The following is a 16,674-nucleotide window of genomic DNA, read 5'->3' as shown; positions in this document are numbered from 1 at the left end:
CTATTAAATAAATATCCGAAGCTAAAATTTTTGTATTTATTATTGTTTGTTTTTTTATATAATTATGTTATTATTTGTTTTTTTATATAATTCTCTAACATATAATACATAATTCTCTAACATATAATATATAATATATATCTAACATATATTATATAATTCTCTAACTGCATTCTAAAAGTTCTTTTAACATATAATTCTTATCTAACATTAATATGATCGCAATTAACTAACATTAGTGCTCTGTAGTACATAAGCAAAAAGTGAATAATACATTAAAACTTTCTAGAGCAAATTACAATTACTAAATAAAAATTATAATTCTTCATAAATAACTGGAACGAGTATAAAAATATTAAAAATATCAAATATGAAGTACATAGTGATATAAATAACATGCATATGGCGCGCGTATAGTACACAGTGTGACATTGTATCGTATATACGTATATATATATATATACACGAGCATAAATGTAGAACACAACGAAGAGTCACGTGCGTAGGTATAAGAAAAGAGAAGTGGGGGGATTGTAAGATTTGTATAACTGATTGAAAGTCGATGCCAACAGTCAGTAGTACTTCGACGACGGCAGAGGTTATTTGTTGTGTTTGAACGATTCGTGCCTCTGTTTTTCATTCTCTTTTTTCCCTCTCTATCTTACTTTGTTACTCGTTTATAATTGTGTTCGTAACATTTGTAAAAGCTTTATCATCACGATGTGTGCACATGTTATACATTTCTCTGGTGGCTACTTTTTGTAGTTAGTTCGTTTGCTGTGACATCTAAAGAGAAGCCTGGTACGACGATACACGTGACAGAACTTGGTGAGTAGCAATATGTTATTACTGTTAACGGTATTATCACGAGGATGCTTTCCAATTATTTGGTTTCTGATACGTGACAGTCTGTGCGATTGCGTCAATTTGTTTTCAAAGCGTATTCTGAAATTTATCTCTACCTAGTTAATCATTCTGTGATTTCTGTTCCGTTTGCGTGTTAAAATCCAAATTGATAAAGCAAGTAGTTCTATTAATTGTAAACGGCAAATTAATTCCTGTTTATCGTGTGTCGTAATTTACAAGTAATTGTCGAATCATTTCTTTGGTATTTAGAACACACTTTGGTCATGAAATGAAAACTGATGCGGAACTCCATGCTTTATATTGAACGATGAGTTTTCAAATCGATCATTTCTCTCCCGATTGTCTTATAGATTCTTCAATCTGATTTAATCTTTATTAGATTGCTTCTGTTCGTCACTGCGAAACCGTACCTGAAACCGTACAACGAAATCATGAATCCTTTTACAATAAATCTAAAGTCCACGGACAATGAGTCGGTGTGAGTCAATCACGAGGCGTTACTTTGAAAAAATTTACGATTACGTCGTCTGCACGCGCAACAAAAATAATCGTAATTTATTTTCAATAAATTTTTCGTCTACCATCGTATTTGTTTTTAGAACTTTGTACATGTCACTTTCAAGTATTGGAATAGCAAAAAAAAAAATTGTTCGTTATCTTATTTGTATGTAATTATATTTTATCGCTTCGTTACTATTTTTTTAACTCTCTTTTTAACGAATTCTTTTGCCTTCGAGACTCCGTTAAAAATAACAGCTGGAATGTATATTACCAAAGAAATACGACTGCATGCTTTAGATTGCTCGACTAGACAATGATTCGTGGAACAGAGATACAATAATATAAGCTAAAATCTTCTGGAATTTTGTTGAGATTCCACGAAAGAAAATGAAACAACTGATTCGCCATCGAGCAACGCGTAACAATAATAATTTTAGAAATTGAGTTCGTGGTATCGAATGAATTAAACAATGGATTTGTTAATCTAATAAGTTAATAAATAAGTGATATAACCATAGATTTTGTAAGAATGAGTGATAAGTGAATAAATTTCTTCTACAGACTTTGAACTCTACAGACATTATTTTTATTTCTAATTGTATAAAGAAGACTTGATTTTAATTTATTACCATAAATTTTACCATAATATAGCATATATCTTTTCTGTACATACATTTCAGATTAAATTAATTTTTTAATTTCCTTGTTAGCTGTGAAATGACATATATTATGCTAAGAGAGTGTACAATTTCATCACGTGCAAATATTGCACAAGACTGATTATAACATTGTATACTATGTAGAAAAAAACTTTCAAATTGAATCAACAGTATTACGCGTATATTCCTTAAATTTAACCCTCCGACTACTGAATCTCAGCCTCCAGTGCTGGAGTTCACACGGATATCCACTAATTTCATATTCAGGATCGTCCGGACGACTCACCGATACTCTTTAGAGTGTAACGGTCGCTTGAGCCGAGGTCCTCACCGATATTGTACCAAACAGTAACAAACACCCAACTCATATAGGAACGTGGCGCACAGCCACATGATGCTCGTACGATAGCGCGATCACTAACACAAGCAATTCCCAGCACAGATCTGGAACTGTGACTCGGGCACAGCAGGCGGAGGGTTAAAACGCGAGCTAAGAAAAATCATAAGCAGATAGTGTTTCAATATTTCTAGAAAAAAATATGTATACATTTTATGTATACAATATGGTAATAATAATAAGAAGAAAAAAATAAATATAATTTATTAAATTATTGCCAATAAGAAGAAATTTTTCAGATAAAAAAATTAATTTTGTAAAATGACATAGTACGTATAGTTTATAATGCATCTTATAATTTATTAATTCATGCACAACTGTTTAGTTACTTATGGCAATGATTGCTTGTAATTTTAATCTTCCACTGAATAATTGATTTCAAATGTTTCAAATGTTTCAAATTTTGATCATGATATCGTGCAATGAAATGGAAATATGAATGAAAAATACTTTTAATTTCATTTATCGCACAAGTGATGTTTGTAAAAAAAAGAAATATAAAGTACTTTATATTTACACTAATTGCAACATTAGCAAAGTAACGAATGTATACTTACTAAGTTTACTATATTTTTTACAATGGTAATAGAACAATGGCATCAGAATAACTGTTGTCTTGTTTCCTTAAGTGGTCTTTTTCTGCATCTTTATTAAGTATACATCACTATGTATATCTACAATTCGAACAGATCGATAAGTAACATAGCATGACTTTCACAATGGTTGATCATTACTCAGTCGTCTCTGAGTTACTTGTTTCTTTACCTTTATTTTACTTTCCCGTTTTCTAAGTAAAAATCCAGATAAAAATTCTTCAGGTTATCTAAACGTATGAAATTACCGATTAATATAATTTTCATTAAAAAAAAAAAAAAAAAATGATGAGTGCAGAAAAATACTTGTTTTTATTTAAAAGATTGAAATAGCAAAAAATTGATTTTATTCTTCAGAATTTATGAGAAATAATAATGTTTAAGTGGAATGCTTTCGATTATTTAAAGTCTCTATGTAGCTTGTTGCCAAGATTTGTAAGATATATTTACGATATGACCGATATTTTGTTGACTTATTTAAAAATGAAATGAATACCAAAAAAGATACAGCAAATTAAAATACGCTACGTAGCTATTGTAATTTGAACAAATATCAAGAAGAAATTCAAGACAGAGCTAGAGAAATGCTGAACAAAGCATTGAATTGTGTCCAAATGATACATATTAGAAACATCTAATTTAAATTTTATTTTGGTATACTTATTTTAAAAAAATAGCTGCTTTAAAAATAAGCTAGCATCATATATATGTATGTATAATCAAGTACATCCATGATTTATAAAATGAACTTTGAAATATAATAAATTAAAAAGTACATCAAAACCATATTATTTAAAATAATTTGTGAGAAAATTAGTTTTTTAAAAGGAAATACAATATTTATAAAATTAAATAAATGTTAACTAATTATAGACATTACAAGAGAAATTCAATATCGTAGAATACATACGTATCGTATCTTTAGCTGATACAGTGCAAATTCCTTTGACAAAGGAACGATATTGATTTCTTCATTTGCATCAGTACATTATTGCGCTTCGAACAGTATATTAAATTCTGTTGAAAGAACCTTTAAAAAAGAAGTTACACAGTTACATTTCTCTGAATATCTTTTACTAAGACATAAGACTTTTACTTACTGTTTCTTCCAATTTATCTTAAATTATTGCTCTTAAAAAAACGTGTTCATCGCACGTTGGAAAATAGAAATTCTAAGTATAAATACTCGCAAGTGGGGGATCCACGTGAAAAGAAATTTCGAACCAGATTTTCTTCGTTACATAAAATGTAAAAAATACATAAGTCAGTTCTAAAGTACATAAATAAAATTATTTACGTTAACTAAATTAATTAAAAATTAAATGCATGCAAATATCTTCATTTAGATTTAAATAATTTAATTAAAACCTTAATTATCGGGATGAAAAGTCACATATATATATAGTCGCATCATGGTGTTAATTAATTTCTTCTTTTAATCATGATTATTTCTACTATGAAAAAAGAAATATGTAAAATCTTGATTGTTTTTTCAGTCCCAATTATTTTTCGTAATTGTTAGAAACAAGTTATTTAGAACTGGCAATTGTAATTCTTAACAACTTAATAATAGCTGACTCTCTAGCTTTGTACAACTCTTAACCATACCTATACACGTTTCATATTTCAATAGAACTCAAAGTCGAACTAGACCATTACATGTTCTAATATAATGCATGCAGATACATCATCATTTTTCTAGACTGCAATGCAAGAAATTCATGATTTATTTCATTAACGCACGTTAGTGCAATACATAATTTTGTTACCTTGGCATTGGTACAACATAGTATATCTTAGATAAACGTATATTTTCATACATATTATTTTCATATTTATATAATGCACTATAAATTATCATTTTTAATATCATTTTATCTTGAAACCTAAAAAGTAAAAATTATTATATAATAAATTAGTTGATATTATTACTAAAAGCTAAATAGAAACGACAATGATTGTGCTTGATTCACATAGTTACCAGTTATACTGAATTGAATGTTGAACTTATTATATACAATTGCGAAAAAATAGGTAATCATAATGTCGGCGCATCATCCTCTGTCGAGTAGTTTCCTCTTTTAGTACGTCACTACTCTTATCGTAGCTCCCCTGTGGTCGAACATTTTTTTTAACGAATGTTTTCCTGTTGCCCACTACTACCCTTCTTCCGAGTTGTGTTAAAATTTTTATTATACGCATATTTAAAACTTTTTATATATTGAATTGAATACGATAGGTTTTTAAATACCATTTAACTTACCATTTACTTACTTTTCATCTATTTTCCTCTAGCTGAGGTAACGAAATTATGTAAGTTTAGCATTGTCTAAGTATTGTTGCCAGAGGTATATCGTTAAAAATTGACGTATGCAAATTGTTACAATTAGGTGTGGAAATGTAACGTACCGGTAGGAAGTCTTTCAAAGTTGAACATTGATTTATTGCATACTACGTACGCAAATAATAGAAGCTCTTAAGCGAATATGAAAGAAGCGTTTAAAATTTCACGAACGATAAACTCGATGTTACTTGAAATGAAACATTTTCGAACTTGAACTTCAATAAATTAGAAACTGAATCTTGAATATTACTTTCAGCGAAATAATTTATTGAAAAATATTATATTCTTATGCAGAATTATTTTATTCAAATCAATTCAAATTATGTTTTACTCGATAAATATATCGTTCGCCGTGTTGCCGCAATATGGCGGACAGGAAGTAACTACTCGAAATTTCACCGAGGATCATTTAATGATCATTGCGTCTTTGCATGATATAATAGAATTTTTAACTAACTAGCAAGTATAGTTGGTAGCGTATTAATAATCACATAATCGGAAATAAAATTGATACATAATAGAGCTTCGGTATCACGACCAGTCAGTCAGATTTGAATTAGAGATTCTACTGAGCTCATTGTTGTCGTCACTTCCTCGTTCACGGCGTTGCCAAATCGATCATTTATTTCACTCGCAGAAGGAAAACTATTGCGGTATAGTGAGTGCTCTACTCGTGAGTCGTTTCGTGTCAGTTAAAATAGTTGTGTTGTGTTGTGAAGAGACGAATTATGACAAATTCGATGAAAAATATGGAGCGGTTGCTCTGGGCATTCGTTAAATAACACGCGTTCTTGCGTGAGGTGAATACCAGGCTGCCAGTCAAACATTGCAAGTAAAATCCGCTGGGCTTTCTCGACACAAATAGGTAAACTAACGATTCTCAGAATTGGCACAAGTCGATGTTCAAGATCGATTTCGAGTCGGAGACTAAAAATCTTCACTCTTATTTGCGAATTTCTTGTTTGTCGAATTTCTTTTCCATTCTTTTTCTCGTCTCCGACATGTTTAAACGCTGATTTCAAACTTTCTTGCATCAACATATTCCCATTACTTTCTCACTCAAATTGCGAAAAGGTCTTTTGTTACGAATGGGCAACAATTTAGAAGTTTTACCTCGTTCGTTTTACACATGTTGCTACACTTGTGACGTGAAACGAACATTATTACATCTTCACCAATATTTATATATTACTAACACATGTGTCGTCTAAATTCATTATTCAAATTATCGTCGAATTTCATTTCGCTTCTATTTCATGTATTGATGCTCGATTACAGGTGCAGTTTTCATACTGTATTTTGTTTATATTGCGCTGTATCATGTTATATTTGACTAGCACAAAGTATACTTATAAATTTATTATGTAAATATGTTGCAATAATTTACTATTATCACAAATATACATGGGGAAAATAATGTAATAATTTCTTAAAAGTATCAGCAACATATGATAGTTGTAAAAATATGTAAAATGTATCAAATTATTTAACACGTTTCCCTAATTTATATTCTATAAAATTTATTTTAAATAAATTTAGGTAATCTAAGAAAAAAATTTATATTACAATTGAATTATTTCTAATGATTAATCATAATATGTCATATTATTTTAAAAGTTTCAAAGGTTATTTATTGTTGTGGGGTAGTGTTTGCTCTTGTACATTTTAATTTGTTTTAATACAACCATGCTTAAATCTTTCTGATAAATACATAATTTTCTAATAAAATTTAGTAAATATAAATAAATAAAACAATATAAACATAAGTATATTTCAAGTATATAAATAATTGTTTGAGAATCATACACTTTCTAAATTCAAAAATATTAAATTATTATTATTTCATGTCTAAAGTACAAGGATACTTATCAGAATGCAAATAGATTGTATTAAGTGTCCTATATATTAAATTTAAGAAATAATTACTAATATATTTTATTTATAATAATACTTTTCAAAAAGGAATTTACAGATATTGGTTTTCATGAAAATTATATCCACATAATAATATCCTATTTGATTGATATTCTAAAAACTTCTTAACATACCTTACAACAAGACCCTTATTACAGAAAATTAGCTGATGTGAATTGAACACACCTTGAAACACAGAAAATTGAAAGAGAAAAACAGTGAGAAAAAGAAAACATAGTAATATGCAGCGGATGTGCTTTGTAGAGAACAAAGAGGAGGAGCAACTAGAGGTGCCACGTGAGACTAACTTCATCGAGGTGGCGACTGAACATACATCATCAGACATGAGGGGATCTAAAAGAGACTGGATTTTTAGAGTCCAGGTAATTATTACTGATAAAAGAATTCATTAATAATTTTAGAATAATTTTAATTTCTTTTGTAATTTTGCCATTTAGGTAGATAAATTAGAAAAAAATGAAGTTCTATATGTGGTGGGTAATTTACCTGAACTGGGTGCTTGGAATCACAATCAGGCAATTCAATTGTCGCAAGAACATGGCAGTCGGGATTCTCCTATACTTTTTGATAATAACAGTAGCTTTTACAGTGATGATGGACATGAAAATGCTGGAGATACATTTGGTGATGATGAGTAAGTAAACATACTTTTTAGTTATTTATGGTGTCTTATTGTTACCTCCAGTTGCTCTTTATAGTTAACACAATTCATGACATGTTTAATTATAATAAATTTGTTTCATTTAAACTTTGGACAGTGGATGTCCATGTGTTCGGATCTAGATTCACCAGCCAAGGATTAATATTTCTTATAAAATTCAGTTATCATTATTGCATTTCATAGTATATGAAAATAGAATATATTAATGTAAATAATATATTAACATATGCGTAATGTATGTATTGAAATTTATAAATTTCAGAGGTGGACAGATATTTTCACAAAAAGTTGCACTTCCTATTGATGCTGATGTCGAATTTCGATATTTCGTTGCTGTTATCTGTCAATCTAATGGTACTAAAAATTCGGCCAAGACTCTCATTATTCGCAGATGGGAGACTCATATGATACCACGTTTTATTAAAAAAAACAGTATGTAATTAAGTCTGATTAATTAGAAAATATTTCTGCTATGACAGACTACAAGATTAAGTAAAAATATTTGTTATAGCCTCTAGCAATTTTACCAGTGATACATTGCCAAGTCCTGAGAAGTTCGGATATTACAATGGCTACCTCAAAAGTGAACGGGGTTGGTTGACAGATGAAACTGTGATACAATTTAAGCTTTTTAATAATCCGATTAAGTTGTGGAAAAATCGACTACAAAATAGAAAAGTTCATATTAAGGTGTGTTTTCAAATTATATATCTCTACATTGATATTTCTATATTAATGTTTAAGAATTGAGAATTAAAACTTTTTTTTTTTATTTAGATGACACCTGTAAATCTAGTTAGGCACAATTCCTTAGAATTACAACAATTCGGAGGCGATTGTGTAGATGATAGTCTTTCTATGGATACGCAAGACATTGTTGACCAACCTGCCTTTAGTATTACAGAAATTGCGGTATGTTTTTTTTGATGTTTTTTTTTTCTGCAAAAATTTATGACTTATTTTTGCAATAATATATTCTTATTTTAATTTTAGGCAATGAATGATGAAGAAGCTCATTTCAAGATGCAGGAGCAATTTGGTCGAGCTTATAACGAAGACGAATTTATTATCTTCAATGTTGCAGTCCGATATCCTGAAACTATTGTAAGTAATCATATAAAATGCCTCATCAAAAAAATCATAATACACAACTCGATGAATAACCATTGGTTAGTATTTATTGCTTGCATTACTTATAATTTTTATAACATTGCATTATGTACATAGAAGAGATCTCCAATGTTTATTCCAAAGCAGCTTATTAATCTTTTATATGGACAATTTTACAGATAGAAACATCAAAGACTTTTTCTTCAGTAATATATCGCATAAACTAAAAAAACTGAAAAAAATTAACTTAATCTCCAAACGCCTTCTATATATCAATGTCAAAAACTAATTATAAAAATTAATACTCTTCTCGAAATCATTCAACTTTTGTGTCTAAAACATTTTTGGATACAGTTAATCATTTAGAAAATATTTCAACTTTTAGTTTTAGATGACTCATCCGATATATAATATATAGAAAAATATACAAGATTAAAGAACAAAATCTTTATATTAGATATCCAGAAAAATTTTTGCCGTATTTTCATGCGAAAAATTAAATATTCTTGTTTTTAAATGAATTTATTCATCAGAATATGAACATATTTTATAACTTTTTTCCAGCATTTTAATACAAACACTGCTCTTATAGAAATCTTTTGTTTTATCGCAGAAAAATTTTGACACTTCTTCTTTCAGATCACTTTCATTATTGAATTGCTTATTTTTCATATGGTTATCCAGATTCAGAGACAAATAAAAATTTATTGGTGAGAGATCTGACGAATACGATGGATAGAATAATCTCCTATTCAAATTCCACTATCTTGCCATAAATTATCTTTACTAAATAAGATCAGATGTCATCCTCAAAGAATAAAACTTTCTTTCATTTATCCATGTTTTTTCTGTAATTTTTCTTGAATTCCTAACTAATCACAATGGATGTTGAAAGTAATTTTTCCGACTTTTGGAAAACTCGTAATGATTCCTGTAATCCACCAAATACAAAACAAAGTTGCATCTTTGACATTTGTAGCAGAGTCATTTGGAGATAGCTAATGACGAGAACTTTTGTAATTTGAATACATGATCCATTTCTCATTGCACATTATGTATTGTATATACACATTACTTGTCAGTTAGAATTATAATCAACAAAAATTGACAAGAACTTTTCTGGGGTACCTAATATGTATGTATATGATATCTTCTTTTAGCTTATTGATATTAATGACGAAAGCACATTTTTGTACATTGTACATTGGTGTAATGATGGATGTACATCAATGTAAATGGCAGATAAATAATGAATAAAAAGATTAATAAAAATTATATGGCAGAGCAATAAATTACAAACTAGTGGTAATTCATACAAAAGATTAGACACACTAAAAATACGCATTGACCATACCATGTGAGTTTTCAGTAGACCACGAGTAGGCCGGCCACGTCTTCTCTCGCGACTTGTTCAAATTACTTGGTAAAAGATAATTAAACTTGTTCAGCAGCTATTGCCCTCCTTGGAAACCAGAAGCGATGTCACATGCACTGGCCTGGGACGAAGACAACCTTCAGCTTTGTACAAAGCAAGACTTCTGGTGCAAACGTTGATGCTAACATGCAATCTGATGTATCGATGCTAAGCATCGTCTACCACTTTACATCTGTGTCACATGACATCACACAGAGATATGATGGTTTTGATTGTCGTTCACCCTACCGTACCTATCCTTAGGCTAGTCTCTCGTAAAGCTGCAAAAATTCTCTAAAGAAAATCGTGTTATCGTAGTTCGGGCCTAATTCGACAATATTTATCATGAAAATGATGCATTCTACTCGTTATGTGAAATCAGTTTACGTGAGCCGCAGCCGTCCTAAGCAATCCTAAGAATTTAGAGATATCAACGCTGTCACACCTCATATCCATCTGTGTGCGTCGAAAATGGTGAGGCTCCCATCCTATATCCTTTTAGTGTACTACTAATATTTTCTAGCTCTGACCAACTCTACTGTACCGTACGTGACACCGCTGCGCAGCCAATGCCAGACTAAGCTGTCAGAATCTTCTGAATCTGAATTACAAACTTTGCAGACTTGATATCGAAATTTAATAATGAATGATCAGCAGGTGTTGCGGGATACGCGTCACCAGGCAGAGTACAGCATTTGGCAATTATTGGTCTGGTTCATTGCTAGATTATGTAGGAAATAAATTATTGTCCATTGTTTTACCATTTATTAGTAATTTGTTGCTCTTGCCTACAAATTATTTGAATCTGCCAAAGAATTAAAAAAAAAAGTTTATGGAGAAGCAAAAGATGTATAACAATGTCTTTGATGATAATTTGAATTTAATTCCTACGATTTTTAGTGATCAAGGATCTTTAATAATTTGCCATAAAATTTTACCTATATTAGAATCTCTAATTCTCTTGTTTCTCAGATTTAAAATATTAAAAAAAAAAAAAATTTCTTCAAATGTCCTTGATCATTGGACTTAATTAATGTTGAAGCAAGTCTTGTTATGGATGAGCAAAAGTATTGATGCAAGCATTTTGGTGTTGTTATAAATAATGGTATTTTTCCATGTATATTAAGCAGACTGTTTTTTCAGGCATATTTAGTGGACTACTACGTGTACAGCTCAAGGTGTTTTCCAGGAGAACCACCGAGTCATATTGGTTTCAGCTACATCTTGCCTAGCACATTACAGTCCAGTGTTGGGCTTTTAACAGTACCAATTACAAGCACAAAACATAGACCAATCGGTATGTTTACTTTTTTTTTTTTAGTATTGAAAATTATTAATAATTGTCATAAATTTTGCTTTTTTCTTTAGGACAACTTACATTGGAGTATGTTGTAATAAAATCAATTCCGGATTATCCATGGGACATGAGTATTTCATATGCAAAACATTGGGAACAACGGTGGTCTGGCCTGGATGTAGGACATAGAGGTTTAGGTACATCTTTCCAAACAAAAAAGTACGTTAATCTCTTTAAAGTTCTATTAAAAATATATTTCTTTGAAATTATTATTTGAATGCTAAAATTTATGTATTACAATTTCTTTATAGCTGTGCTAATGTACGTGAAAATACAATAGCTTCTTTAAAGACTGCATCGTATCATGGAGCTGATATGGTTGAATTTGACGTTCAATTATCTAAAGATCATATACCGGTCATATATCACGATTTTTATGTTTCTATTTCATTGAAACGTAAGAAACAAATAGAAGCTATGGACATGTTGGAAATACCTGTTAAGGACCTTACACTAGAACAACTACATTTATTAAAGGTAATTCGTATTTCAAAGTATATTTAAATTTGAATAATTTATATTATTTTCATCAACATCGTAGTTTCATTTTTATAATTATTTACAGATTTCAATATTTTCAACGTGAATACAATGGGTTTTATTTTTTTATTTTATTCTATTATCTTTTTTCTATTTAAAATTGTTAACAATTAATACATGCGTAATACAAACTAAATATTTGATATTAAGTATATGAAAAATAAGGGAAAATATTGTAGGATTAATTTCATTAATCATTAAGGAATGTTAACCAAAATGTCACCATAATCATTTAACTACATAATCATTAATGAAATAACACATCTAATATAATCTCTCGTCTATCATTAACCATATAGACTGCGGCTTCTAAATAATGCTACGCGAATTAACAACTTGCTTTTTATGTCCTTTTTTTGTATTAAGGAAAAATCGATCACTTCAGGGGTTGTATCGTATGTAGATACACAGACATGCAATCATGCATTTACAAGTGTAACAACATACCTATTCGTATTTGTCTCTTTTTAATATTCAACAGGATTTTTATTACCCTGGAGACTCGTTGGGTAAGGTGCTGTATTTCGTTGATAAAGCTGAGCAGGGGGTTAACCAACTGGTGAGCTTTCATATCGCTTGCGCCGCCTAACTTGTCGCCAAAATGTATAACAAATTAGTTATTTAAAGAAAAAAACTTGATGCATGCTTATTTAAAATTTATTCTAAAATCGACTAAAATTGATTTTTAAAAACCACATCACTATAATGTCGTATATTTACATATATGCTTTGATTAAAAGCTAAAAGCTTAATCTTGATATCGAAGTCATTTAATCGAAAAGTATCTTTTTACTATTGTAATGTCACCAAACAATCTTTTTACAAATATGCTTTAAAAATCTTAAAAATCATTTTTAATAATGTTTCACCAGTTTCATTCCCCTGTAACTTCACGTATTTGCCTCCGCGTGTAGGCGCAAAACTTCTCATCGAAAAATGTATAAAAATAACACATTATCACAGCATGTGAGTAATATCATGAAAGACATGATATTATTTTTAATATATTCACATGACTTCGGAGTTTGCTTTCGATTTGCTTCAAAAAGTCTCTTGCGTCAAACATCGTACAACCTTTACCAACCTTTTATGATCTAACAGAATTGTATTAATAAAATGTTTCATTTTATACCTTTTTTTACAAAACAAAATTTTCTTGCAGGTTTATCACGTGGCTGAAGGTCGAGAAAAAAATCCAAAATTTTTTGATGAAGATCTAGAAGATCATCAACCATTTCCGACACTACAAACCGTATTGCAGGAATTAGAACAACATGTTGGATGCAATATTGAAATTAAATGGACTATGCAGTTGAAGGTAAAAATAATAAATTTATTTTTTTATTTAATTATTTAACATTTCTTTTATTTTCTTACGGAAATCGTAATATTATTTTAACAGGACGGTACGTTCGAGCTTAACCATCCTTTCGATCTCAATCTATATTTGGATATTATATTAAAAGTCGTCTTAGAATATGGAGGAGATAGGAAAATCGTCTTCTCATCATTTAACCCAGATATTTGTGCCATGATCCGTCTTAAACAAAATAAGTATCCAGTAGTATTTTTAACACAAGGAATTACTTCAAAATATCCTACTTATCATGATCCGAGATGTCAAACAGTACCAATGGCTGTCAGACACGCATTAGCTGCTGATATCTTAGGAATTAATGTCCATACCGAAGATATTCTTCGAGATCCGTCGCAAGTTAAATTTGTAAAGGATGCTGGTTTAATCATTTTTTGTTGGGGAGATGACAATAACGATAAAGATACGATTAAACATTTAAAGAAACTTGGTTTGCATGCAGTCATCTATGACAAGTGAGTAATCTTTAAACGTGTAAATTATTGATATACTATAAACAGGATATGATATACTATATAGTATTATATACTATAATATTTTTTTACAGAATTGATGAATATAACGCAAAGGAAGTTAAGGAAAGTATATTTTTGGTTGATGCAAGAGAAAATCAAAAGGCACTAATTGCTTTGGCACATCAAAATTGTCCATCACAGCCTCAAATTAATAATTCTTTAAACACAGAGAAGGTTAGTAATAACAACTGCGAATATTCATATTCTTAAAATTATAGGAGAGAAGTAAACGATTTAATTTGTTCTAGGATTATTATATGGATGTTGATAATTCGCAAAATATGATTACAACTACGTCAACTGCAACTTCACTTGCATCTTTTGGTAAGAATAATGTTGGTGATGATAATATATATCCTGTGTCAACTGTTAAATTACCAAGTACATGTGACCATCAGGAGAGCCAAGAAATTAGTGAGATGACAAAAGATTTCAGTGTTTGTGCACAATCTTTCGGCCACTCGGCAAAAGCTAAAAGTATATCAGACATAGTTTGTGGGCAGACGACGTTACCAGAAATCTATGGAGAGGATGAGTCTGCCAAAGACTGTCTTTGATGTTTCTCCTTTAAGAAACCATTTATGTCATGGTTTTGACATAGAAGATACTACCTAGAATAGGACCTATCACAAGAAAAAGGAGGAAGCCGAAGAAAATTTTTTGTAATTCATAATTTACTATAATATTTACATCAAAGGGGTTAAACACATCCGATTTCCCCACCAGTCCTAGGATCCGTAAAATTGGATCACCTTAACGGCCATTACACGGAATGTATTCATATAATGTGCAAGAAAGACGACTGATTGTATTTTTAATGTTATTTTATCATTCCTGCAATCGGTCGACTTAATTGTTCATTGCATATTATGTCTTACTTAAAATTCTTATAATATGGCCTTTTTTAAAACTGATCAAATCCAGTGTTGGCTGTAGAAAAAGATATCGACTTCAGTTATTCTGCCTATGGTAGATGAATACAGAAGTCGTAAAGTTTTAGTACAAATATCTTTTATTTAGTTCAAAGAAGTCACCCCTCTCGTGTATTTTCCTTCCTTTATTAATTAAATACTAATTTAAAACAATAGAAATTGACAAAAACATAACAAATATATGACGTCACTTATTATTCTTTTTTTTTTTTGTAAATTATCGAGAAAAAATTTAGAAAGAATGATGCGATTTGACAGCTTTAAATATTGAAAAAATTCTTGGTAATTAATTTTCGTAAATATGTTTCAATTTTATTTATTTATGTTTCAAAATATTTTATGACAAATTTAAAAAAGAAAACAATATTCCTTTACATTTCTTTTAAGTGAAAGATTTTTGGAAAATATTGTGTGCGAATATAAAATCAATATAATTGTAAAAAAATTTCGCTTTCTCCATATTAAATAATAATATGGTGATTATTACAAATGATCTTTTCATCTTTATACGATAGCCGTCTTTAAAAAGTTCAAAAATTGATTTCTTTTGACAAATAATGATTGATAAATAGGTACAATTATGAAATTTAAAAGTTTGTAAAAATCATTCATTTGTTTTATAGATAACATTTTGTCCGTCGATCAACCTCGTAATAACTGCATCAGTAGCACGCAAATATCTTTTCAAAGTTTTTGAACAGAGAAGATAATTTATACCGTTATACCGCATTGGTAATACGCTATACAATTACAGAGAGCGATTGTATCAATCGTTATGATTCTGGCAATATACAGAATATCTGTTGATGGTTTAGAAAAGTATACCACAGATATGTTGTGGAATCACATATGTAAATGCACATGTGTAGTGTGTCAAGGGGGGTGGTTACTGATCTTTTCTATTGTCATAGAGGCTATACATTGTAATAAACCAGTTGATGAATATACATAAATTGGTTCGATAAGTTTTGTGATTAAAATACATTGATAGAATTTTGCAAATTCTGACACGTAGATTAATGCATTACAGTCTTCAAGTGTATACTGATAAACATCATATATATTTCAGATTTCTAATCTTGTGTCTCTTTTTGTCTTTCCCTATTAAATGATAGTTTGAATATGAGTAATTATAATTAAAATAGTTAATTGATTTTATAAATATTATATAAAAATATTCGCGCACATTTAAACGTTAAATGAAATCATTAAGAAATAATATTTTTGCATTTGCATTTAAAAATTGTAAGTCTATTACTGAAAGTACCTGATTCGAACAATATGAGATAAATGATACATATACTTAGTTAACACATTATGGTACGTTTATCAAGTTGAAAATTATAATAATTATATTAAAAGTCGAGATAATTAAATTAATTTTAAATGCATGAGTAGAAATTAAACTTTTACATTTATTTTATTAGTAAATTAGTAAAATAATAATTAAATTGTAAAAATGCTTTCTTAATTC

The 16,674-nt window shown here is 29.5% G+C and overlaps 1 protein-coding gene across 6 annotated transcripts; it reads left to right on the top strand.

The window, feature by feature from the left end:
* Positions 1-572: 572 nt before the first annotated feature.
* LOC122529676 (glycerophosphocholine phosphodiesterase GPCPD1-like) lies at positions 573-16,277 on the top strand. Of its 6 annotated transcripts, none has more exons than XM_043656035.1 (15): positions 573-828; positions 7,540-7,658; positions 7,734-7,930; positions 8,220-8,389; positions 8,469-8,647; positions 8,735-8,869; positions 8,951-9,061; positions 11,625-11,778; positions 11,850-11,997; positions 12,090-12,315; positions 12,860-12,937; positions 13,541-13,696; positions 13,781-14,208; positions 14,301-14,442; positions 14,517-16,277. In XM_043656035.1, the coding sequence occupies exons 2-15, from the start codon at positions 7,620-7,622 to the stop codon at positions 14,823-14,825; spliced, it is 2,472 nt and encodes an 823-aa protein (XP_043511970.1). In that variant the 5' UTR covers positions 573-828; positions 7,540-7,619; the 3' UTR covers positions 14,826-16,277. The 6 variants fall into 6 exon arrangements, with proteins under 6 accessions (XP_043511970.1, XP_043511967.1, XP_043511966.1 ...); XM_043656032.1 differs by having other exon boundaries at positions 7,434-7,658; XM_043656031.1 differs by lacking the exon at positions 573-828 and adding an exon at positions 5,969-6,226 and having other exon boundaries at positions 7,434-7,658.
* The last annotated feature ends 397 nt before the right edge of the window (positions 16,278-16,674 follow it).

Source organism: Frieseomelitta varia, unplaced genomic scaffold (genome assembly GCF_011392965.1).
Source record: "Frieseomelitta varia isolate USP_RPSP 00005682 unplaced genomic scaffold, Fvar_1.2 scaffold_301, whole genome shotgun sequence".
In the NCBI taxonomy this organism is placed as follows: domain Eukaryota; kingdom Metazoa; phylum Arthropoda; class Insecta; order Hymenoptera; family Apidae; genus Frieseomelitta; species Frieseomelitta varia.
Note: the sequence above shows the minus strand (reverse complement) of the source record. Positions and strands in the feature narration are given on the sequence as shown.